Consider the following 26,405-nt stretch of genomic DNA (forward strand, 5'->3'; position numbering starts at 1 on the left):
CGTCGTGGTGACATCTGCATCATCAATATAATTGCCACTCCAGCGCGCTGACATCAGTATTTTCACGACTTTCCACGCCAGAAGCGCGGAGTCATGAAGTGACTGCCTGTGGTGTGTTGAAAAAGGCAACTAGGGCCCTGAAAGGAAATAGCCCTCGACACTAGAACCAATCTGCAGTGTGGGGAGGATGGGTGGGTGGGTAAGGAATCTGCGGTTAGATCATGACTCTACAGATAAGGCATTACTGAATGTAAGTAACTTGTCCAACTAATAGAGATATCTAGTCACAGATTCCTTACCTTTGAAAAGATAGCCAAGCAATAACATCCCTGGACTCGGGACTACGAAAAGGTTTAGACCAGGAAGTCCTGCAAGACAGAGCGACCAAACAGCCCTTCTCTGCGAACCTGGGAATCTAGGCAGTAGTGTCTAGCAAACGTGTGCAGCGACGCCCACGTGGCTGTTTGGCAGAAATCAGAAACGGGAACGGTGCACACATCAGAAAAGTGAGAACCAAGTTAAGGTCCCACTGTGGCATAATAAAAGGTGAAGGGGGAAACAAGTGAGTTAACCCCTTCAAGAATCTCTGCACCATAGGGGATTTGAAACGAGATGGTTGATCAGGCAGCTGAAGAAAAGAGGAAAGGGCCAAAAGATAGCCCTTCAAGGTGCCCAGAGCAGAACCCTGCTGGGCCAAGGAAAGAATGAACAGGAGGATATCAGATAAAGATGCAGATAGAGGGTCAATAGCCCAGACTGTACAATATTTACAAAATTTGGACCATTGCCAGAAGTATACCGACTTCGTGGAGGGATGCCTGGCCGCCAGAAAAACCTCACAGACTCCGGGAGGACAGTCAAAAGCTGTCAGCTGTCGCCGCTCATTCTCCACAAAAGGAGGCGGAGAGTGGACAGGTTCGGGTGGAGAACCCTCCCATGCTGCTGTGACACGAGATCTTCCCGAAAGGGCAGCCTGAATGAAGTATTGATGCTCAATGCCAGAAGCTGGGGATACCAGACTCTCTGTGCCCAGTCCGAAGCCACAAGAATGACTTGTACCCGGTCGCTCCTGATCTTCTTGAGCACTCTGAGTAGGAGTGGTATGGGTGGAAAGGCGTACAGGAGGCCGGAGCTCCGCTCATGATGAAAAGCGTTGCTCAGAGAGAGCCACCTTGGAAACTCCGGCGCGCAAACTGCTAACATTGTGCATTCTCTACGGAGGCGAACAAATCTAACCAAGGCTCTCCCCACCGCTGACAGATTCCTTGCCCCTCCTCCGGATGGAGACGCCACTCATGATCCACTAGGCACTTTCAGCTGAGTTTGTCCTCTCTAGTGTTTAAAGTACCGGCCAGAGTAACGCCCTGCTGTTCCAACCAAGCCCAGAGACAAAAAGTCTCTTGACACAGGGTCCACAACCCCACCCCGACTTGCGTGCTGCAATACCACATGGCGGTCCTGTTGTCCGTGAACACCTGAACAAGCCTCCCCTTGATGGACGGCAAGAAGGCTTTTAGTGCCAGACGGTTTCGTCCGAAGCTCCAATAGGTTTATATGGAGGTGGGCTTCGTCCTTTCGCCGGAGACCAGATTTCTCTGATCTACACCTCTCCCAGATGGCCGTCCCATCCCAGAAGGCACATTTCTGTCACTACTGTGAGCTCCGGATGGGGAAGGGAGAGGAGTCTGCCTCTTACCCAATCACGGTTTGATAGCAACCACTGCAGGTCTTTCGCAGTGCCCTCCGAGATCTGGACCAGGTCAGTAAGATTTCACCGATGCTGCGCCTATTGGAACTTCAGGTCCCATTGCAGAGCCCGCATGTGCCATCTGGCATGGTCCACAAGAAGGATGCAAGAGGCAGTGAGGCCCAGCAGCCTCAGTGTTATTCTCACTGAAATTCAGGATAGAGGCTGAAATATTGGTATAATAGCCCAAATATCTTGGACTCGCCGCTCAGGAGGATAAGCCCGAAACTGCACAGTGTCCAGAACCAATTAAGCGGAGCGTCTCAGAAGTAGTCAGGTCTGACTTCGGCACGTTGATAGTGAACCCTAGCGAATGCAAGTGGTCTGCCATAGTCTGGAGATGGGAGACAACTAGCTTGGGACGAGCCCTCCTTAGACAACCAACAGTCGAGATAGGGCAAGACTGAATCCCCTAATCTCCGCAGATGAGCTGCGACCACCGCCATCACCTTGGTGAATACCCGCGGAGCACTGGTGAGGCCAAAGGGGAGCACAGCAAACAAAGTGCTCCTGGCCAACTGTAAACCGCAGATAGAGACGATGGGCCAGCAGGATGGAAATGTGGAAATAGGCATTCTGCAAGTCCAAAGCTACCATCCAGTCTCCCGCGTCTAGGGTAGACAGTACCTAAGCCAGAGTGATTATCTTGAACTTCTCCTTCTTGAGGAAGTAGCTGAGGGCTCTGAGGTCGAGGATAGAACAGAGGTCTCCATCCTTCTTTGGAACCCAGAAATAGCTGGAGTAGCAACCACAGCCTATTTCTGGCCCGGGGACCCTCTCTATAGCTCCCTTGGCCAAAAGAGCCTTGACTTTCTCATGGAGTAGCGCAAGATGATCCTCAGTCAGCCGATTGTAAGTTGGAGGCATAGAGGGACGATCTCCAACACCCACCTGTCTGAGGTGATGTTGCACCAGTGGTGGAGGTGATGGTGTAGCCTGCCACCCACTGGGCGCTCGAGACCCTGAAGGGCAGGACTAGGAAGGTTTGACGGAGGAGGAAGGGATGGTGGCTTGGCTCGACTTCTGGCCTCCCAACCCTCGAGGACTAGAAGAACAACAGCCATGGCCCTGTAGAGACTGCTGAACTTGCGGAACCCGCTGGCTGAAATAGGGTTGGCGTGGTTGGAAGCCCCTTCCGTAGCCAAAAAAGGAGCAAAAAACAGACACAGGCTGGGTGGTAGTACTGAGGCCCAAGGATTTGGCTGTACCCCGCTAATCCTTTAAGCTCTCAAGCACTGCATCAGCCTAGTCTCCAAAGAGACGTGAGCAATCAAAGGGCATGTCCATGAGGTTTGCCTGGACATCCCCCGAAAAGCCAGATGTCCTCAACCAGGCCTGATGGCCACCATCGAAAAAATCACCCTGCCCAGCGAGTCCGTTGTGTCCGAGCCACAGCGAACGGCAAACTTTGCTGCATCTCTCCCATCTTGATATTGCTTGGGAGAGCAGGATCCAGTCCTCCTTTGAGACCCTAGGCAGCACCTGCACCACCATATCCCATATAGAATGGGAATAATGGTCGAAAAGGCATGTAGTACTCACCGACTGCAATGCGAGGCAGGCAGAAGAGAAAATCTTTTTCCCAAAGGTCTCCAGCCATTTGGATTCCCTGTCCAGAGGGGCGGAAGTGAACGTGCCACGGGAAGTGGAAGCCTGGACTACCAAGCTTGGGGGGGGGGGGGGGGGGGCAGTGAGGAAAACTGGTATGCCTGGTGCAGGGTGATGGCAGTGGGCAATCGTTCGATTTGCAGGAGCCCTTGTGATGGGCTTAGATTAGTTGTCCAGCAGAACGTCCGTTAAGACCTCATTTAAAGGCAGCAGGGGTTCAGATGAGGAAATACCAGGCTACAGGACCGCCGTGAAGACATTTGTCTTTACTGCCTCTATAGGAAGCTGCAGGTCCAGGACCTCTACAGCCCTACGCACCACCATAGCTAACCACAACACCTCCTTCGTAGCCAGGTATGGGGTAGACAGCATGCCAGAATCTGGGGGGGTGTCCAGGCCACTGGCATCACCCAGTTCCCCATACCTGTCCATGTCTTGGGGCAGCAGCATTTCTAAGGGATCCTGATCCCCCTCCCAATCTTCTTCCTCCAAACCTAAACCTTCAGAAAGGGGTTTATTAGACGGTATGAAGCTGTACGGCTTTGTCGGTGCCAGTCTCTGCATTGGCGGACACCAGACCAGCTCTGTATCGTCCAGGATGAGGATGGGGGAGGTGCTGCCAGCAGGCGCCGGAGACGTCTCCGGCGTCAGACACAGCACTAGGGAAGGTTGCTGCAGAGGCATGACCGGTGCCTGTCTAGACCTGGGAATGGGTCCGACACCTGGAGCTGCAGGACCCAAAGGCATGCTGGCAGGATCAGGTCACCCAAACACGGCACACATGGTGTCATAAAATTCCTTAAGTTAGGCGGGGGTCGCTCCTGCCCCCGGAAAGGGAGGGAGATGAACCAGGTGCCCGCTCCGCGGAGCGGGGCTTAGAACGCTGAGCACCTCCACCTTGCTGTGTGGCAGACGGAGCGAAGTTGAAGCAAGCTTCAACTTCTTGTGCTTCTTACCTGACGACTTGGACGAAGAGGACTTCGAGCACCCAGAACGATGCTCAGACCTTCCTCTCAACCGGGAGCGAGATCGACGAGGCTACCTCCTTGGTGCGTGACGGGCTGCGAGCAGGTTTAGGGACCGCTCCCTCAAAGCTTTTGGTGCCATGACCCAGCAATCGGAGCACAACTGTGTGGGCGCGCTCCAGGCACCAGAGACACACGAGATGGAGGTGTGTTACCGGCATGGTGCGGTGACAGGCGCTACACTGATTGAACCCTGAAGTCTTCCTACTGGGAATACTTACGCGCCAAAAGAAGTCAAAAAAAGGTCAAAAGAACTCTGTCAAAAAGTGACAGAGGGCAGAGCTCTCTTCAACGGATCGGCGCTGGCTGGCACGTAAAGAAAATAACTGACATCAGCGCGCCAGTGTGGCAGTTATATTGACGAGGTGGACGTCACGCCGATGACTAACACCAGTCGGATGACGCCATCTACCGGCGTGCAGGGGTACTGCTTTCAAAAATCTTTCGGATCCAGCCTGACGCCTGGAAGTTCAAAGGTAAGGATTCTGAGGCTAGATGTCTCTATCAGATTAAACTGATATCCTGATGAAGGATACAAAGTGCTGAAACTATGAGTACATTTTCGATTATTTTTGTAATGTTGGCTGCATGAAGAGGAATATGTTGATCTACATATGCATTTGGACAACTGACAGCAAAATAAGAGATCACATGAGTTCTTGGGATTTCCCTTCACCAAATACGACTGTTATAGTATGAGTGGTGGTATGTTGTGGTGGGTTTTCTATTATATTTTAGACTCGGATTAAATTTATATAGATGTGTTTTTTGTAACAAAATCTGTACGAATATTTTTGATACTGTTTAAATTATGTCAAAGTAATGCATCCTAAAATGTTTTGTGAAAATATTAACTAAAAGTAAAAAATGGAGAGACACTCTGGTCCCGTACTTGCTAGAGCTGTTTAACCATGTCATCGAGGTGGGGTCATTCCTGCCGGAGACGGACATAGCCACTATTGTCGTCCTTCCTAAGACGCAGCCGCCTTCCCTCGCTTGCGCGGACTACCGCACTATCTCCCTCATCAACACAGAGATCAAACTCTTTGCGGCGGTGGTGGCTCAGAGACTCCGGCCTCACTTGCATACGCTGGTGCACCCGGATCAATGCGGCTTTATGCCGGCCCGGGGTACTAGGCATTGTATATGCCGCCTTCACCTCGCTCTGGCCCACCGCCACACCCCGTATCTGGCCCTGCTCTTCTTAGACTTCGAGAAAGCCTTTGATACGGTGTATTTGGAGTATTTGGCGGATGTGTTGGAGAGGATGGGTCTTGGACCCGCGTTCCGAGGTCTCGTCCGGGTCCTGTACTCTGCGCCTCGGGCTAGAGTCCTCATCAATGACGTGTTCTCGGAACCCTTCCCTGTCCGGATGGGCACTCGCCAGGGCTGTCCGCTTTCCCCGCTTCTATTTGCCCTGGCAATGGAGCCACTGGCGTGCCTCGTCCGACAGAATCCCCTCCTCCGGGGTTGGACCTGGGACCAGACCCAAATTGACAAAATAGCCCTGTACGCGGATGACGTTCTCCTCTTCCTGGCTGATCCCGAGGGCTCTGGCCCGAGATGTCTGCAAGCTCTTGAGGCCTTTGAACAGGTCTCTGGGCTCCGGCTCAACCCGGCCAAATCCACGTTGGTCCCCTTGCACCCCTCGCGTGAGTGCTTCAACAGGCAAACATCCACCCCCCTGCGTCGGCAATGCTTTAAGTACCTGGGGGTGTGGATCACCTTGTATCCGGAGCTTGAATGGGCCTTGAACATCACACCTTTAGTTACCAGGGTGAAGGTGGACCTTCGGAAGTGGCAATCTCTTCCTCTCAACCCTCTTGGAAAAAGTGCCCTTTTTAAAATGATGGTCCTCCCCCGCTTCCTATACATATTGCCGAATGTTACCTTGTACCTCCCGGGGAGCTGGATCCGCTTCTTATGGGGAGGAAAGAGGCCGCGGATGTCTTTGGCGCACTGCTGCAAACCACCATACGACGGGGGCATGGGGGTGACCAATCTGCACCTCTACTATCTGGCCACACGGCTCATTGTGATCCACGACTGGTTCGCGGGCGGCTGGTCCGACCCGGCGTACCGAGTGGAACTCCGGGCACTGGAGTTTCCACGGTTCCAGGCCTACCTATATGGGAGCCCGGTGCCGCAGGATCTTCCCCCCGTTACCCGGGCGGTGATTGTGGCCTGGCGTGCCGCGCTGAGACATGTAGGGTGGAATCAGAGACTCACAGGCAGACGCCCCTGTGGAGTGGGACATAGCTGGCGGAGGTCTCCTCTCTACAGGACTTCCGTAGGTGGGACCTCATAGGGATTTCGCTTTTGGGAGACGTTTGGGTGGGGGACCATATCAGATCATTCGCAGACCTACAGCACCGACATTCCCTCCACTCCTCCCAATTCTATAAGTATTTACAACTCCGGCATGCCCTCCGGGTCCATATCCCCTCCTCCACATCCCTACCTGAATTCAGTCCCCTGGAGGCCCAAGTGATGATGTGGAACCTGGGTAGAGGGGGGGTGTCGCGGATTTACCGCTCTCTCGTAAACAATGGCCCTGCGACCCTCGACCGCCTTCGCGCTCGCTGGGAGCGGTGGCTGGGTCCCCTGGACGAGGCGGACTGGAGAGATGCCCTTATGGCCCCTGAGCTGCTGATGACCTCCTCTAAGCTGCGGCTAGTCCAGCTTTTCAATCTGCATGCGGCGTACCTCACCCCCGCGCGCTTGTATAGAGCTCGCTTGCGGCCCTCCCCATCCTGCACGCGCTGCCAACAGGCCCCGGCTGATTTCTATCACATGGTATGGCAATGCCCGGCCCTCGCGCCCTTTTGAACAGGGGTGGAGCTTGAACTTACACGGGCCCTTGGGTGGGAGATACCCCATAACCCGCTGTGCTTGATCCTGGGGGTGTTTGACGGCCTGGACGGCTCCCGGGCTGATAAGCAGTTTTTGGGCACGGCACTGGCAGTGGCAAAACGAGACATTGCGGCACTCTGGTCCCAGGCTAAACCCTCGACAGTTCGGAGGTGGAGAAGGGGGGTGGACTGGTGCGGTACCCAAGAGGAGCCCCTTTTTGAGGCTAGAGGTTGCCCTGAACTCTTCGGCAAGATCTGGGGCAAATGGTTTCATTTGTTGCGGTCATGAGGTTGCCATGGCTGGTGTCTGTGGCCGTAGATAGGCTGGTGGTCTCCGTACCACAGGACTTTTATGGAACTCTGTCATTCTCAAGAACTGCATTGTGCGTGTCTACTGTGTCTGTATTGTTGTCAATGAATTTATTGTTGTACTTTAATACAATAAACTTGATTATCAAAAAAAAAAAAAGTAAAAAATGGCAGCAAACAGTGAATCTTTACTTCAACCTTGATTAGTTCTGGGTGTAAATAGAAGCTATCAGACTGGTGCCATTTCTATTTAAAAATTGCCTAATCTTAATTCAATCTCATGCTTTTCTTCTACCATTCTACACATCCTGCCTCTTTACTTCACTCATGCAGGTTCTTTTTAATCTCTGCTTTCTTGCTTTTTTTAAATATTGCTGTATCTTTTTCTTCTTTCTTCTTTTTCTGCCATTCTCTCTGGGTAAAAGTTTGATGATGAAAAATAAGTGCTAGTAACCACCACCTTCAACCACCAACACAAATTAAGCACTGGTGACATCGAGTGTTCTTGTGTACTGTCTGTCACCACTGCAGCACTTCTGTAAGAAGGGCTACTAATCTTACCATACATAAAAATAAATATTGTTACTGCTTCCACTGTATGTTTAGGTTCGTAGGAGCCTACGTCATGTGAGATTGAGAATGTCATCATAATCCCCAAAAAAGATAAAATACTTATATGCTTTAATCACAAACATGGGAAAACCCTTGGCTGAGGAGAGTTGAGAAAGGGCTATGTCATTTGTGCCTCATCCGGTTTCCTATTCTGAAAGTGCTGCCTCTGCTGCCAATTGTACTCACAGAACATCAGTCTGGCATCTTCTACAGAGAGTGAAATCGGTCATTACCATGACATACATGGCAATTATGTGGAGCAAAGACCTGTACATCAAACATGATGATGCCATATGTATAAACTAGAAACAATTATAACAAGCATGTCTATCATATAAAACAACATGACCCATCCGTCACATTGGGTAGTACACTTCAAGTGAGCGCTGGAACACCAGCAAGACACAGAAATGGCTTAAAGATGCAACCCCACGCCGAGCGCCCTCAACATTTAATCGCATTTACCTGATAGGAACAACAGACTCAAAATCAAGTACTGCTTTTGAATCTTAAGAAGTTCAATAGGATTTCATTTTGAAATCCTGGATTGAATGGGTTTTCAAAGAAGGCTCTCAAAGATTATGTAAAGCAGCCAGATAGAGCATGCATTTTCAGGATAAGTGTATCTGTAAAAAGACAATCTAAATGTGTCTAACCTGCATGGAAAGGCCAAGTTTCTTTGACCGCTCAATTCCTTCGGCAGTCCAAGGAGCTGCTTCAACATCGTCTCTTCTCAGAAGATAACGCCAAACCAAGAATCCACATTTACCAATTTCTGGCCAGTATTTCACCACCTACATTGCAATTGTTTAAATAAAAATATTATCACACAATCAAGAGTCTGAAATAAAATAAATTGTTACACCATTTACTGCCGGCCATAACGTACTACATTACTGCAGAATGGAATTCAGAAGAAAGAGAGGGAGCCATGGGCTGTAGAATGACCAGAGCACAAATACCTCGATGGCAAACAAGACATTGTGTTTTCTAGTTCTCATAAATTTAATCCTTAAAACTGTTGAGAAAAATAAGCTGTTTAAGTTGGGAGGAAAAGGATAGCAGAAAAAAATATGCATTTGGCGAAGACAAAGCGTCTGGTCTGCGTGTAGTACCTAAAGTAACCACAAGATGATGCCCTTACTCTATCCATTTTAAATTGCAAAGCAACATTATGGTTTTCAAGAGCACAATTTAAAAAAAAAAAAAACCTGTATTAAGGCGTGGTTCTGGAAGTATGGAAGTTATTTTAGCTGTATACAGCCGGACACTGCAAATTTAGGAAGGAACAGAAAAAGGTACACCTGCCTCTTCACTTAAAAGGGACTTGATGGGATAGTAAACAAGTCAAGAAACGAACGTTAATTCTGTAACTTGGAAATGCAATATCGTTCGTTTGTTCTGTGTTTCTGCGGTACAGAGGATTTGAACTCAGGTTTTTTAGCTGTTCACCGAAGAGGAGAGACATGCGTCGCAGTAATGTTTTACTACTAAACGAGAAACCAAGCAGCAGGCAGCCATTGGTAATGAAGCACCTTGTAAATGCCGTCATATCGGTTACCGTCCTCGGGGGCATACTTGCTGATCCTCCTTCCTTTACAACTGCGCACCACTCGCACAGGTTTACCAGCTCTCCAGTTTTTGGACTCTGCTCCATCATTCTCGTCGAGGGGGGCATCGCAGTTCAAAGCCAGCGCCCTAGAAGTACATACAAAACATCAATGGTGCGCCCACCAACACACAGCTAGGTCTGCACAGTAACTCATTAGCTTCGAAAACAAACAATGATACACGGAGTCATTGCAAGAGGGTGATGGAGCACGATTTTTGCAAATAAAAATCTGCTCAAGAAAATCCACCCGTGAGTGTGTTTTTAAATAAATTACTAACGTGAGTGAAAACCGAAATTACTAACGTGCGAATTTTAAAAGTAAGACAGAGAAATGTACAAAATGTGCACGCACTTGAAAGTCAGAATACATACAAGTAGTGGAGTTAACATCAATGGAAATGAAACTTAATCAAAGAATGGAAGAGAAATTTCTATCTTGTCTGCCTAATTGAAATGTTTTTTGTTTCCTGAACTGCAGGAATAAGCAACTGCAAACACGAGAAAAAGCTTTTTATTCTTCGTGAAAGCTATGTAGGCCTTAGAAAATGATTTCTCTCTCTCCTCTTTCTTTTACTAGAAAATGTAGGCTTCAGCAAATGTATTTGTTAGGGGATGTGCTAACGTGCTCCTTTTCCCAAATGCCCTTGTTAAAGTTGCAAATGCTTCCTTAGAAATGTAAAAAACTGTAGTATTCTTTCCTGTCTAGGCGAGGTTTGTAGGAAGTCAGAAATGAAACAGTTGCAAGAAGTATGTATAATTGAAACTGTAGTTTTTCCTTTTCCTCTTTAGGAAATTGTATAACTTTAGAACAAAAGATTGTTTAGAGAAAATTGTAAAATCATCCTCAGGAGATTTTACCTCCCTGCAGTACTGACCAACAGTAAGGTTTGAACAGGGTTAGAATAGAAACATTTTAGTTTAAACAAAGTAGCAGTTCTACTATAAAGATGCTGGTGGGGAAATGATCGTCGGCTTGCTCAGAGACTGGTGACTTGTCCTGTGTTCATGGTATGCTGTATGTTGCGCTGATTCCTGAGAACTCTGGCCAGTGCACCTGACTGGAAACCTGAGAACTTTCCTAGAGACTTTGCACATCATCGGCTGATGGTGCTGCCCATGCTATCTCCTAACAGCCGTGGGTTAGCTTTTCGAACTAAATGCACGCTGTGCATTAGTTTACCCTCATCTTGGTGAGAAAACTGTATTTATTTACTGAATGTTTTATTTCTCTCCCTCATCTATACTTAATTTGTTCGAGGAAATTGAATCGTTATCTTGTAATGTTTGTGGTGATGTAATCTGTAACACAGATCTAAAAGGTGATTTACAGTTTGTACTTGTGACTGACCATTCATATTACTGAAAATAGCAAAGAGAAATAATAGAAAGATTAATGTTTGTCATTATTTCAGGTGTTATGGTTTATTTCTGGTGTATATATGATAAATATTGTTATATAGCTATTTCTTCATTATAGGTCCTCATGAGAGAATAGCTCTCCAATTTTCATTGTTTTTGTCCTTTTTAGCTCTACCAAAGAACCATTGGAGGACCTTTGTTATGGTTACAAGGAATGATAATGACTTATGTGCCCGTCGTTAAATTTGTGGTGCCCGTCGTTAAATTTGTGTTTCCACTAGTATTGTAAAGGTTGGTGTGGGATGAATAATAATAACAAACCCCCCACTGCTTCCGCTGCATCAAGAGATACACGTTTCTCCCTATCCATGGTATAATATTAAGATGTGGGTTGTATACCTTGTGCTTATGTTATTTAAAGCCACTCTTAATAATTGAAATACAAAGTAGCTTTACCATTCTCTTTAGAGCACTAATGGGCTGTGTATTAGAGTTTCTAACTCTGCTAGCTGGGTTATTAATAATTTGCTGTAGCTAGAGCACTGTAGATGCAGGGGTTTTCTCGGTTTCCGATTCTATGTTTTCAAGCATTATTTTAGGGGGGAGAGCTAAAATAGCGGAGATTAAGTGAGTTACTGAATTTGGCTTTATGTTAGGTTGTATTTTTAATTGGTGGACATTAACTACAGTGATCACCCCATTCACATGCTCACATCTGAAAACTAAACTTCAGATATAAAGCTTAACATAAATCACATTTTTCCTAACTCGTGCCAAAAAACAAACTTCTAGATAAACTCCTATATGCCAATATTTAATGCAAAGAATACTCAAGTAGTTAGTACACAGCTGTAAGAAAATTAGTTTGTACAATGCATTGAAAGGCATGCAAAGGTAGTATCCTTAAGTGTACACATGAAGGTTAGGAGCCTCCTTGGCCTTGGGACTTACCTGTTCATGTGTGTTAAAGTTTGATCAAATGTATGTTCTCCAATTCTTTTGTTACCAGAGAGGTCTCTACCACCACTTCCCGTGTAAGTGAACTCATCTCCTCGGTCCTGGTAGGGAAAGTACATTGATTTGAAATGTTAAGGATCAGAACTGTAGACACTGCCTAAGCAAAGCATCTCAACTACATCAGATCTCTACATGAACTTTACAATTAAATAAGTACATTGCCACAAATTAGCTCTAAAGGAACACTGAAACCTATTCTGAACACAAGTGACTATCATTTACAAGCAAGGTGAAGAGAGACTCCAACGAAGATTAGAATTCACAATTAGAGGCTCAAGCTGAATTACATGCAGTGATATGTTTAGTTCCTGTACACCTTCCTCATATCAATTCTTGATTAAAAGGCTGCATAACTAAAAGCCTATGTATACATCAGGAAGCTAATGATTTTGCGTGACAATCTCCTGCTTAATTCCACTACATATTCATGTTTTGTTAAAGATTGGGAACATATAAACTAGTGTCTGAAAGAACTGTTTATTTTCGTCCTGGTGTAGGGACCAGAGCTTTGAAGAGGATGTGACTTTTCTTTCTCATTTGGTCAACCAGAGGTGGAACGAAAGACGTCCTCTGTAGTTCCTGGTGAAAGGCAAACAAGATTAATTCGTCTTCAGCCTCCAAAGGAATTAATAAACAAAAATTTGAAGAGATCCTCTTAATACCATGGAAGTCACAGTTTCCTTGGAAAGAAATAAACTCAGTGGTGAGAAAATGAGGGTCTCCCTGGAACAGCATGTTTTAATCTCAGGGGTGAGGGTCTCCACAACGAAACAGGTCATTGTATTCCTCCATCTCACTGTAGTAGTCTTGATAATCAATTGAATGGATGCTAATGTTTGAATCCTTCCCAATTTCATGAAAGGAGGTTTATTGGAGTTCTTCTTTCAGAGATTTCTTCTGGGTGGGGAAAGTTTGTAACCAAATGTGAAGGTCACTAGTCACTCGACTGCATTAATCAGATCATGATCTCTAAAGAAAAATCTCAGGGACTCAAAATATTCCTCAGAATATAGAGCATCAGAAGGTGGTAAAAATATATCTCTCTATGTAGACGTCTTTTCTTTTGTCTCTCCAGTTCTTCCTTGTTTCTCTTCTCCTTAAAGTGTAAGCCAAAGTACCTCCATCTCCTTCAAGGAAGAAGTGCCTGTGCTCCTTGTGTGTCCACGTCGGATCAGGCTGCTACCTTTTTATTTCTTTCTCTGGCCTTTTTGTGTTCCAATGTCCAATTTCTGTTCTTTGACATCAGGATATCAACATCGCATGGTTCATGACCTCGGCTGTTGTGTCAGTGCCAGGGACAAGTATACAAAAAAGTGATGGATGAAATGCCTGACTTAATCTCAGCCATTGGTAGTCACTCGGGCAGCACCCCAGTCTTTTGGTATTTTGCACACCATGCCACCTCAGTTTGGACCCAACCATATGCAAATCAGTCTTGACCCTTCTCCAATGGGAACACTCTATATTGAACTGCCAGTTCTTCCCTGAATCACAACAAGCAACCCAGTACCGGTTTGCCATAGTTAAGGCTCATCAGCTAGGTATAGCTTGGTACTATTGACACAGTGTCACTTTTTTGTATACTTTAGTTTGCCTCCCCCTAAGTGGGACGAGGAATATTAGAAAGGTGAAGAATCTGCAGGTGTCTACCAGAAATATTTTTTCATGACACTTGCATGCACGACCAGCTGAATATTTTGATGGCTTAAGCCATACCTTTTGCTCTTAGAAGCAAGCCTGATGCCTTGCTCGGCCCTCTCTTAGAATTTGCTGGTTTGCAGTAATGAAAGCCAAGTTTGCAGTATACTATGTGTAGCTACAGGTTTTGCGTTAACAGCAGCCAATCCTCTTCTGCATAACTAAACTCTGGTAGTATAAATCGGTTTGTGCTGCAGGAGGATACAGCCTACTTCAAGTGGACAAAATAAACCTGAAGGTGCCGATTCGCAAAGGGCACTTTGTAGTACATTTAGCTGTACTGTGAAATACTGTTCACAAATCTACATGCAGAGACCTACGCTTCTATCTTTTCCATCTTTGCACGTGTATGTTTATGTTTTTATAGTAAATATGGGAGAAACTGGGGAGTGCCTGGAAAATGGTTAATACTTGCTACAAAATGAGAGCGGTTTAGGGAGTGTAAAGTAGGGGTTAAGGGAGGGACAAACACCCACCAATAAACAAGATCCCTGCTATTTACAAACTACACTTCTATAGTTACTATAGCCGCAGATGTCACAAAATTTATATAAATGTATTCCAACACCACACATTGCCAACCACAGGAAGGAACTGCAACACTCTTCTATAAAAAATAAAATAACGGAGGCAAGGACTTAACATAAAACCCCACAGAAAATAATATTAAAATAAATGGATAAAATAAACACACTTCTTTCGAGTATTTAAAATAAATATTTTACCTAATGTAAAAAGAAATGTACCTTTCTTTTGTCCAACAAATGAAATTAATAAAAATTAATTCCACACGTAGCTTTTATTCATTTTTAACACATTATGTATAAAAAATCATTTGTACTGCAGGTAGTTAAAAAAAAAATCTTTAAATAGACATTAGTTAAATACATGTCAATTAAATAATGCACTTGAGGTAATAATGATGCATCTTTTTACATTTGTTCCAGATTTTAAAAAAATACATACATTTATTGAGCATTAATACTTAACATTTAAATATTTTATCTAGAATATTTTGAATTTTGATAAACCTTTTTACCTTTACCTAAATTTCAACCTCATGAGATCTCAACCCTGGAGGCGGCGACCTTTGCTTATGCATGAAAAGTTACTGGAAGCAACTTTAAACTGATAAATGTGGCACTGCCCCCTGGTTTCAGGGGGTGAGGACATGTAAGCCTACACTTTGAAGTAATTTTAAACTCGTAAATGGCGGATAGCCAAAAGTAATACACAAACTGAAAAGTGTAAGAGGAACTTTACACAAGAGTAAATCTAGAGCTGCAAATTTACCTTTGAGAGTAGGACCCGAAAAGATTTGTTATCCTTGAACACTAAGCACATGTGCTGGATAATAGCAGCATTGGATACAAGCTCAATGCCATAGGCATATTTGCACAAAAAGTTTATGTGAAAACCAAATAAACAAATATGACTCACCAATTCATCAAGAGATTATCCATAAGGCAACCCACATAGGGGGCTAGGACTTGAAGAGTAGGCATTTTACCTTTTATTTAGAGCATATAGATCGAGGCTTGCAATAATCACCTACCGAACGTCATCCAAAATCATACTGCGATGCAAACATCTTAATGGATTTAACTAAATTGTTTAACTAGATTATTTAGAATGCCTTCAAAGGTTTTTTATCAAGAAATAAACACGTGTGTATTGCCCAAAATCTGAGTTTTTGGTATTCCCTGAGAGAAAATGAAAATGTGTCTTTCTGTTAAAAATGTTGGACACTGTGCAATTGCTTAGAATGACACTGTTCTCTTTTGAACTTTCAGAGTAGACTAGAGTACAGTGATTTTAACAATAATTACTTCGAAATGGTATGAAATAATATGGCTATTTATATAGGGTTATTATCACTGACAAGGTGCTGAAGTGCTTTGCAGACAGGTAGCATGCTGCTCTATGGAGCCCAGATTTAGTGCTATAGCCAAACTTACAGCTTATAGATATTCATACTATTTTCATTCAGTGTCATGAATTTTGTAATATATTTTCATGCTTTGAGAAAAGTGTGGGCAACTTTCACAAGTGAATGCTAAATAGCATGTAATCAAGTTAATCAGAGGCTTCACACTATTAGCGAAAGGGTCATGAAAGGTGTACATTATGTAAAAATTAGTCCAAATTCTTCAGTTGGCTTCGTATCATGAAGAGACATTTTGTTGTCATTTAGTTGAAACTAGTATTGCTAATTATTGTGAGATTGACGTTATTCCTATTCTTTCTGCTGGTTGAGAAATGAGGATGATGAGGAGATGACATTTGACATCATTTCCTAGTACTGCATCTTTTTGCTTTTACTGTATCGGATTCTGTAATGTTCCTTTTTTGCTCGTGAGATGCAAGTATGATGCTGGCCTTCATTTTTTCCAGTGGAATCGGGTAGGAAAAAGCCAGGTTTTCGCTGTCCTCCTGAGTCATTCTCAATGGCTTGTATACTTGCCAGAGAGGAGCTCCATAATTTGGTGGCTTAGACAGAAAAGGAGGTGAAAGGAGATCATCAGGCAACAGCGAGCCAGCAAAGGAGATTCAAAACAGAGGATGCGTGGATTTGTAGGTTTACATGTATAAGTTATCTTGCCACTGTGTGCTGAATTCAAAGTCTTTGGGAGTGTAATATAACAAACTGACACTCCATAGTACAAGTAATTGGCATTATCCATTTGTAATATAACAAGGGAAGTAGTTGCCTGGATCATCTTTGAGAATCCCAAATGCAGGAAGGGATCTGCTGGAATTTAATGCAGATTTTATTATGTGGTTGTCATGAGGGCTCATAGAAAGAGCTGAGGCCATTATAATTCCTAGCTGTCTTATTTCTTTTGAAGGTATTGGTGGGCCAAGTTGTTAACAGAACATAGTTTTTCCAACCTCAGGAATTTAAAGTTTATTTTTGATTTTTTGAGTTTGAGATGGTTTCTAATCATCCAGTGATCAAACACTAGTTTTAAAATGTCAAGGTCATATGTATTTTCTAACTTAAGGATTATCTCGGTATTGTCAACCTGGCATTGATCCAGCCTTTCATACACTGTTGACATGGAGCCACAGGATCACAAATGTGTATAGGGTGCTGGGGCGAGAGGCGGGACCGGCACTGACTGCCCTCCGGCTCCTATTGAACCAGGATTTACAGATCGACCTTATGTATGAAGATTGGCTAATATCCAGTGTCAAATTCCCAAGATTTCGAAAAACACACGTCTGAAACTCCTACAATTTAATTTTGTCCATCGTATGTATCAGACTCCAGCGTGGCTACAAAGACTGTTCAGCTCTGTTTCACATAAATGCCACAGGTGTGAGTCCGATAACACAGATTTTTATCACATGGCACAGCAATGATCCAAATTACAACACTTCTGGGATGAAATCTGAGTATCTCACACACATACCGGACAGATGCCACATTAACACCCCAAAGAAATGCTTTTTGGGTCTTATATCCCGCCTCAAGACAGACAAGACAGAGTAATTTCATCAATTTGGCATTTATCTGTTTATTGTCCGCATTGTTATAGCATGCAAGGTGAAAAAAGTTATGATTCCCGGGAGCGGGTTCATGTATACAATGGAGAGGAAAGTGGATTGGTAAGATGACTGAGTCTTGAGATACTCCTGCTTTGGTACAGTATGCTACAGAGAGACTGAGATAATACTGTATCTGTCCATAAGGTAGGAGTAGATCCAACTGGGGATGGTTAGTAAACTGAGTACTGTTCTAAATTCTAAATCTGAGTAGAAGCTACTTCGTTAATGCTTTGGAACAAGCCTATACATTGAGGTGGGAGTTGGGCTTAATAAAACAGGAGATGAGTGGACCAAGCTTCGGCAGGATGCAGTCAGAGGCTAAAGGCCATTCAACATGGAGAGTCTTTCTGAAAAATTATAATGGGACAATTTCTGACACCTCACAGGTTGTACAGGATGTTCCAGTATAAATAAGTTACTTACCTTTGAAAACTCTCTTTCTGGGGATACTCTATCTGCCAATTCTTCACCTTGTGTATCTCCCCGTTTCAGACTGGATTTGGAAACTCTTGCAATTGTTCCTATGCATGACTGCTGGCGTCATTGGACTCCATCCCAACCCTGAACATGATGACACAGAGCCGCACACAGGTGCAACATCCTGTGTGCTGACATCAGTTGTCAGACAAGAATGAATTGTACTTGGAGCATGCAAAATATAACTTGAGACCTGATTAATCCTTCAAGTCCATTCCACAGAACAGGGTGACAAGTGGGAGGTGAGGAATCTACGGTTAGATAGAGTATCCGCCAAAATGAGCATTTCCAAATTTAAGTAACTTATTCTAATTGATATTTAAAACCACAGATTCCTCACCTTGTGTATTAGTACCAAAGCAATGCCCTCTCTAAGGCAGTGGGTCTAAGGAATATGCTTACATCAGGTATTTCTGCAGGACTACAGGACCTGCAGGACTACACAGGCAAATTGACCTTTTCTGCTCACTTAAGAATCAATTCAGTAGTGTTGGACAACAGTATGTTCAGATGTCCACAAGGCTGCATGGGAGATCTCCAAAGAGAGGAATACAATGAGCTAGGATTGTAGTAGTGGCTTTAGCTCTGGTGGAATGAGCCCTAAAGCCTTCAGGAGAATTATTCTTGGCCAAAGGATAAAAGCTTGATGCAGGAGACAATCCATTGTGATAAGGGCAACTTCTGCATTGCTTTTCCCTTCGACAATTCAGCAAAACTCAACAAACTGTTGATCATCTATACCATACCCTTTAGTCCTATCAGTATAGATGCTAAGGGCACACCGTGGGTCGAACCAGTGTAGCTTTCCCTCCTCCTTAGATGGATGCGGTAGAGAAAAGAATGCAGGGGGTGAGATGGACCGCCCAGAGTGGAAAGGTGACACTGCTTTTGGCAGAGAGGATGCATCAGTATAAAGCATTAACTTAAGAAAAAAGGTAGTACGGCAGTGACTGCTTGTATGCAGTATTGCTTCAGAATCTCTGAGCTAACACACACTCAAATAGTTAAGAACAGTTTCTGATTACTCACAAATTCTTTACATATACGCTAAGCAATGATTTGAATAGCACTCTTTAATTAAAACAAGCAATTCTTCATATGTTTGCATATGCAAGAATAAAAAAGCAGATTACTTTTACCCCATCATTAAACTGATGCTAGTTCATGTCTCAACCTACAGAATGCCAGTGTGTCATGCAGGGCAGACTGAAGGTCTCTATGGAATCAGAGTCTGGTCCAAAGATAGCCTCCATCCTCTTTAGGTATCGCTGCCAGGGCACACAGGTTGTGCCTTAGTAGTGATATAGCCTAGCTTAGGGTAAACTTTAATCAAAGATAGATCTGAATCCATGTCCGGAGCCAAAACTGGATGTGGAACAGGTAACAAAGGAGGACTGACTGGCGAGAACTGCAGGAGGTGTGGAGGCATGGCACATCACCAGAGGCTGACTTTATCTGGTGTTAGCTATGGCAGGGAAACCCACCTGTGAAATTTCAACAGGAGGCCTGCTGAGTCTGTGGTAATGGAAGACAACACACTAGAGGGAGCTGGAATAAATGTAAAAATCTGCAACATGGCCTCCTTCAAGGCTGCAATCTGCTGCAGTGTTGGTAATGGCCTGAGGAACTCATCAGTGCCAGATTTGGCATTGCATCCAAAACGGATGGCAAAGCCGGCTTGGGGTTTCTAGAACCGTGACCTCTCAGGACAGCAGTAACATTTGGACATCAAAGAGCTTTGATTATTCTTCCTCTGCTATTTGTAACCTGTCCTATTATGGGAGGGTTATACTGAATCAAGAATAGCTCACTTCTTATGTTTGGCAACAGAGTTTGGCTCCTTGCTTCCGTATGGGCTTTGGTATGCGTTCAGGAGCATTTGTAACAAGACCTGGAGACATATTTGGGGCAGACACACCACAGTTTTGCAGGTCGTTAACCAGCATCTCTTTCCAGCATACACAAGCCCTTTTGTCTTTGCGCATTGCCAAAATAATCTAAACCAAAAGTGCTTTGGCAACAAGCAAAACTGATAGGTGCTAAGCTACGGCTTCACGTTGGTATGCCTGGAGGCAGAGCAGTGTTGTGACAATGGCGCTACCTACGGGTGCACACAGGTTTTTGCAAGAGTTTCTGCATTCAGTCTAACACCTGGCGAGATTCACAAGGTGAGGAATCTGTAACTGGAAATATCCATCAGAAACAACTGACAAGTGTAGAAGATGATGTGAAGATGTAGGTACTGTGACACAGTGAAAAACAGTTGCCATTAAGAAGATAACGAGTCTCTGTCCAAAATAACCCCTTTGTGGTCATTTTCATATTCAACCCCCAAAACTAAGAAAAGACTGGATTTAGAAACTGGAAATTAATATTCCAGATCTTGGTGGTGGCAAGAATGGTAACAGCCAAACAGCTGTCAGACTGCAGCACCAGAAAGACTTATTACATGCTCAGCAGGAAAAGATCTCAGATGATCTGGCCAGTGGTGTTGAAGGATATTAGGGGTTGTTGAAGTGGAACCCCGTACCCTGATAATTAGAACTGTACCCGAAATTATCATATCTCACTATTTACCTCAGAAAGTGCTACTTCAGGTTGATCTTGCATAAAGAGCACCTTACCAACCATCATTTCAACATAGTATCAAGTAATTAAGACTTCTCAATAATTGAGTTCTAGATCAGGGGAACATTTAAATGCTTTTATTACAGAAATCTCAAATTCAGGTGGTACAGAATAAATAATTCTATGAAGGCTCAAAAAAAGAATTATACAGAATAGTCAAAATCAGAAATAATCCTAAATCTCAAAGAGCAGCAAAATCAAAGAAAAGGTCAGAAAACATCCCCAAAACACAAAAGGATAATCTCTAAAAATATGTCTCACCCCCAGAATCAAGAGGTTCATATACACATTCTTGCATAGAAAATTGGCTAAACCATAGATTTAGCATGGTATGATCCCATGAATCAATTATTTTGCAAATTAGAGAAATCCACATCAACATCATTATACGTTGGCACTATCCTATTTTCTAATCATCCTGTTTTCCACGTCACAGTCAATGTTTCAAACAAATTATGCAACATTAAACAAAAGCTATTCACAAATTAATAAGACTAAACTGAGCTACAGAATAACAGTGGAAGGACCGTGGGGTTCTGTTACAGTTAGAAACAAAGTTATTTCAGAGCACAACACGAAAATGAAATCAACTTATCTTCAGTCTGCAGAGCTGTGGGGAGAGAAGCTATGCAGGTGAACCCAATAGGAGGGGCGAATGCAGGAGTAAAAACAGACAACAGCCGCATCAATTTTATCCAATATGGATTTTTTTACAAAAATGTGGCACAATTAAATCATGTTAATAAACACACTTCTACACCTCAAATTAAACTTGTTTTAACTGCAATTATATTAGTACGCCACTAACAATTTTAATTCAGCATAGAAATTTAGAATACTTATTAATTGTCACACAAAAATATGTACTTAAAAAAATACTTTAACAGGGCCCTTGTGCAAGAAAGGAAAAGAGGACCTTTGAACCCTGGTTATGTAGCAAAAGTAGAAGTTAAGTGTGGTGCAGAAGGTCCCTATTTACATTGCACCTGCTGTACCACTGCTAGCTATACCCCTGGATCTACCATCTAGTATTACTCTATGTAGAATGGAGAAAAAGGAATTGCCCTACCCTCTAAGACACGACAAAATCTGTTAATGCACAAGTTACTACTTGTGTAATGATATGCCTGTAAGAGACATTAGTTAGTGATAGATTCCTTACCTTAGAATATTCCCAGGCGTCAAACTGGATCCGGAAAGTTTTGCTAGCAGTACCCCTGCGTGTCAGTAGGTGGCGTCATGCGGCTCCGCGTCCGTCGCTGGCGTCGTACGCGCCGAGATGACTGCACGGAGACTACTTAGGCGCCACCCATGCGCGCTGACGTCAGTTCTGTACACGACTTTCCGCGCCAGGAACGCAGATCCAAGCAAGAAACTGACCACTGGTGCCATGAAACTAGGGCCCTGAAAGGGGGATGACCTTAACCCGAGAATCAGTTCACAGAACGGGGAGGATGGTGGGGCGGTAAGGAATCTATCACTAACTAATGTCTCTTACAGATATATCGTTACACAAGTAGTAACTTGTGCATCTGAAAGAGACACGTTGGTGATAGATTCCTTACCTTAGAATAGATACCCCAGAAATACCAACCCCGGTGGAGGGTCTGCAAATAAGATTACACCAGAAAGTCACGGAGGACAGAACAGCCAAAGAAGCCGTCTCTCCAGACCGGACTGTCAAGGCAGTAATGCTTGGTAAACGTGTGCAATGAGGCCCACGTAGCTGCCTGACAAATGTCCTGCAAGGGAACGCCACGTCCCAAAGCAGTAGTGGCTGCAGTTGCCCAGGTCGAATGGGCACGCAGCCCCACAGGAGGCTCCTTCTTAGCCAAGGAGTAACATGCTTTGATACACAGAACGACCCACTGCGAGATGGTCAGTTTGTGCACAGCCCGACCTTTTTTGGCGCCCACGTAGCCAACAAAGAGCTGGTCATCCATCCAGAACTGCTGTGTATGCTTCAGATAGAATGCGAGCGCACGTTTTGGGTCCAGACGATGAAGCCTCTCCTCCTCCCTTGAAGGATGCGAAGGCGGAAAGAAGGTAGGCCAAGTGATGGTCTGCCCGATGTGGAAGGGCGTGAAAACCTTTGACAAAAAAGAAGGACGGGCCCTTAAAACCACCTTGTCCGGATGAACAGAAAGGAAAGGAGGATTAGAAGAAAGAGCCTGGAGCTCACTCACTCTTCTGGCAGAGGTGATAGCTACCAGGAAAGCAGTCTTGAGAGTAAGAAGACGCAAAGGACAGGTATGAAGGGGCTCGAAGGGAGCGCACATCAGATATGTCAAGACAAGGTTTAAGTCCCACTGAGGCATTATGAACGGCACCGGAGGAAACGTGTGCGTAATGCCCTTCAGGAAACGGTTAACAACTGGCGACTTAAAAAGAGAAGGCTTATCTGGAAGCCGTAAATAGGCAGAGATGGCCGAAAGATAACCTTTGATAGTGCCCATAGCAGAGCCCTGCTGGGCCAAGGAAAGAAGGAACAGAAGAACTTCGGAAAGAGGGGCAGAAAGGGGATCCACAGTCTTAGCTGTGCACCATGCCACAAACTTGTTCCATCTGCAGGCGTGTACCGTTTTGGTGGAGGGACGCCTGGCTGCCAGAATAACATCACAGACTTCGGGAGGAAGATCAAAAGCTGTCAACTGTCACCGTTCAATCTCCACGCATGGAGGTGGAGACTGGACAGGTTCGGGTGGAGGACCGTCCCCTGCTGCTGCGACAGAAGATCCTCCCGAAGAGGCAGCCAGATCGGGGGATCGATCGCCATGCTGAGTAGCTCGCGATACCAGTATCTTCGTGCCCAATCCGGAGCCACAAGGATGACTTGGGCCCGGTCGCGCCAAATCTTCTTCAGCACTCTGGGAAGAAGTGGTATAGGCGGAAAGGTGTACAACAGACTGCAACTCCACTCGTGACGAAAAGCGTCGCCTAGCGAGTGCCGCCTTGGAAATTCCAACGCGCAGAACTGATGACATTGCGCGTTCTCTTCGGTGGCGAATAGATCTAACCAAGGCTCTCCCCACTGCTGAAAGAGACCTTGCGCCACGTCAGAGTTCAGACGCCATTCGTAATCCATCAAGCACCGGCGGCTGACTTCGTCCGCCCTGGCGTTCAGAGAACCTACCAGGTGTTGAACCACCAAGGTAATGCCTTGATGTTCCAGCCATGTCCAGAGGCGCAGAGCCTCCTGACATAGGATCCAGGACTCCACCCCGCCCTGTTTGTTGCAATACCACATGGCGGTGGTGTTGTTCGTGAACACCTGCACCGCACTTCCCCAGACAGAGGGAAGGAATGCCTTCAGTGCAATACGGATCGCCCGAAGCTCCAAAAGGTTGATGTGGAGCCGGGCCTCCGCTGGAGATCAGAGGCCTCTGATCTCCGCCTCTCCGAAGTGGCCTCCCCATCCCAGTCTAAACTGGGGTGGCGTAGTGGGCAAAAGAACGATGGATTTAACCCAGATCTCTTGACTGGGGGAGAATGTCTGCATTGTCAGCATTCCGTCCATCATTTGTTTGTTGTAACGCTTTTCGCCCTAAGTGGGATGGGTATTCCCAGACGTGGGACCCGTGCTCACTACGCCACTGGAGTCAAGCTATCCTGGCTGATGACGGCTGATAGCCAGAAACCGGTCCTAGGATGCTTGATTCCGGTCCAGGGAAGACATGGCTTGGCAGTTCGGGCTGGACTGTTCCCATGAGGCACAGGGTCAAGACTGATTTGCATATGGCCATGTCTAAACTGGGGTGGCGTAGTGGGCAAAAGAACAATGGATTTAACCCAGATCTCTTGACTGGGGGAGAATGTCTGCATTGTCAGCATTCCGTCCATCATTTGTTTGTTGTAACGCTTTTCGCCCTAAGTGGGATGGGTATTCCCAGACGTGGGACCGGTGCTCACTACGCCACTGGAGTCAAGCTATCCTGGCTGATGACGGCTGATAGCCAGAAACCGGTCCTAGGATGCTTGATTCCGGTCCAGGGAAGACATGGCTTGGCAGTTCGGGCTGGACTGTTCCCATGAGGCACAGGGTCAAGACCGATTTGCATATGGCCATGTCTAAACTGGGGTGGCGTAGTGGGCAAAAGAACGATGGATTTAACCCAGATCTCTTGACTGGGGGAGAATGTCTGCATTGTCAGCATTCCGTCCATCATTTGTTTGTTGTAACGCTTTTCGCCCTAAGTGGGATGGGTATTCCCAGACGTGGGACCCGTGCTCACTACGCCACTGGAGTCAAGCTATCCTGGCTGATGACGGCTGATAGCCAGAAACCGGTCCTAGGATGCTTGATTCCGGTCCAGGGAAGACATGGCTTGGCAGTTCGGGCTGGACTGTTCCCATGAGGCACAGGGTCAAGACTGATTTGCATATGGCCATGTCTAAACTGGGGTGGCGTAGTGGGCAAAAGAACGATGGATTTAACCCAGATCTCTTGACTGGGGGAGAATGTCTGCATTGTCAGCATTCCGTCCATCATTTGTTTGTTGTAACGCTTTTCGCCCTAAGTGGGATGGGTATTCCCAGACGTGGGACCGGTGCTCACTACGCCACTGGAGTCAAGCTATCCTGGCTGATGACGGCTGATAGCCAGAAACCGGTCCTAGGATGCTTGATTCCGGTCCAGCGAAGACATGGCTTGGCAGTTCGGGCTGGACTGTTCCCATGAGGCACAGGGTCAAGACTGATTTGCATATGGCCATGTCTAAACTGGGGTGGCGTAGTGGGCAAAAGAACGATGGATTTAACCCAGATCTCTTGACTGGGGGAGAATGTCTGCATTGTCAGCATTCCGTCCATCATTTGTTTGTTGTAACGCTTTTCGCCCTAAGTGGGATGGGTATTCCCAGACGTGGGACCCGTGCTCACTACGCCACTGGAGTCAAGCTATCCTGGCTGATGACGGCTGATAGCCAGAAACCGGTCCTAGGATGCTTGATTCCGGTCCAGGGAAGACATGGCTTGGCAGTTCGGGCTGGACTGTTCCCATGAGGCACAGGGTCAAGACTGATTTGCATATGGCCATGTCTAAACTGGGGTGGCGTAGTGTGCAAAAGAACGATGGATTTAACCCAGATCTCTTGACTGGGGGAGAATGTCTGCATTGTCAGCATTCCGTCCATCATTTGTTTGTTGTAACGCTTTTCGCTCTAAGTGGGATGGGTATTCCCAGACGTGGGACCCGTGCTCACTACGCCACTGGAGTCAAGCTATCCTGGCTGATGACGGCTGATAGCCAGAAACCGGTCCTAGGATGCTTGATTCCGGTCCAGGGAAGACATGGCTTGGCAGTTCGGGCTGGACTGTTCCCATGAGGCACAGGGTCAAGACTGATTTGCATATGGCCATGTCTAAACTGGGGTGGCGTAGTGTGCAAAAGAACAATGGATTTAACCCAGATCTCTTGACTGGGGGAGAATGTCTGCATTGTCAGCATTCCGTCCATCATTTGTTTGTTGTAACGCTTTTCGCCCTAAGTGGGATGGGTATTCCCAGACGTGGGACCCGTGCTCACTACGCCACTGGAGTCAAGCTATCCTGGCTGATGACGGCTGATAGCCAGAAACCGGTCCTAGGATGCTTGATTCCAGTCCAGGGAAGACATGGCTTGGCAGTTCGGACTGGACTGTTCCCATGAGGCACAGGGTCAAGACTGATTTGCATATGGCCATGTCTAAACTGGGGTGGCGTAGTGTGCAAAAGAACGATGGATTTAACCCAGATCTCTTGACTGGGGGAGAATGTCTGCATTGTCAGCATTCCGTCCATCATTTGTTTGTTGTAACGCTTTTCGCCCTAAGTGGGATGGGTATTCCCAGACGTGGGACCGGTGCTCACTACGCCACTGGAGTCAAGCTATCCTGGCTGATGACGGCTGATAGCCAGAAACCGGTCCTAGG

The 26,405-nt window shown here is 45.7% G+C and overlaps 1 protein-coding gene across 1 annotated transcript in view; it reads right to left on the minus strand.

The window, feature by feature from the left end:
- The window catches only part of UHRF2 (ubiquitin like with PHD and ring finger domains 2), an 898,530-nt gene that overhangs the window by 117,212 nt on the left and 754,913 nt on the right, over positions 1-26,405 (minus strand). The window contains exons 10-12 of the mRNA XM_085633451.1: positions 12,076-12,182; positions 9,689-9,851; positions 8,810-8,947 (exon numbers count right to left, since the gene is read on the minus strand). Of these exons, the coding sequence (XP_085489577.1) occupies positions 8,810-8,947; positions 9,689-9,851; positions 12,076-12,182 (408 nt within the window). The remainder of the gene's footprint in view (positions 1-8,809; positions 8,948-9,688; positions 9,852-12,075; positions 12,183-26,405) is intronic.

Source organism: Triturus cristatus, chromosome 2_1 (genome assembly GCF_964204655.1).
Source record: "Triturus cristatus chromosome 2_1, aTriCri1.1, whole genome shotgun sequence".
NCBI lineage: Eukaryota > Metazoa > Chordata > Amphibia > Caudata > Salamandridae > Triturus > Triturus cristatus.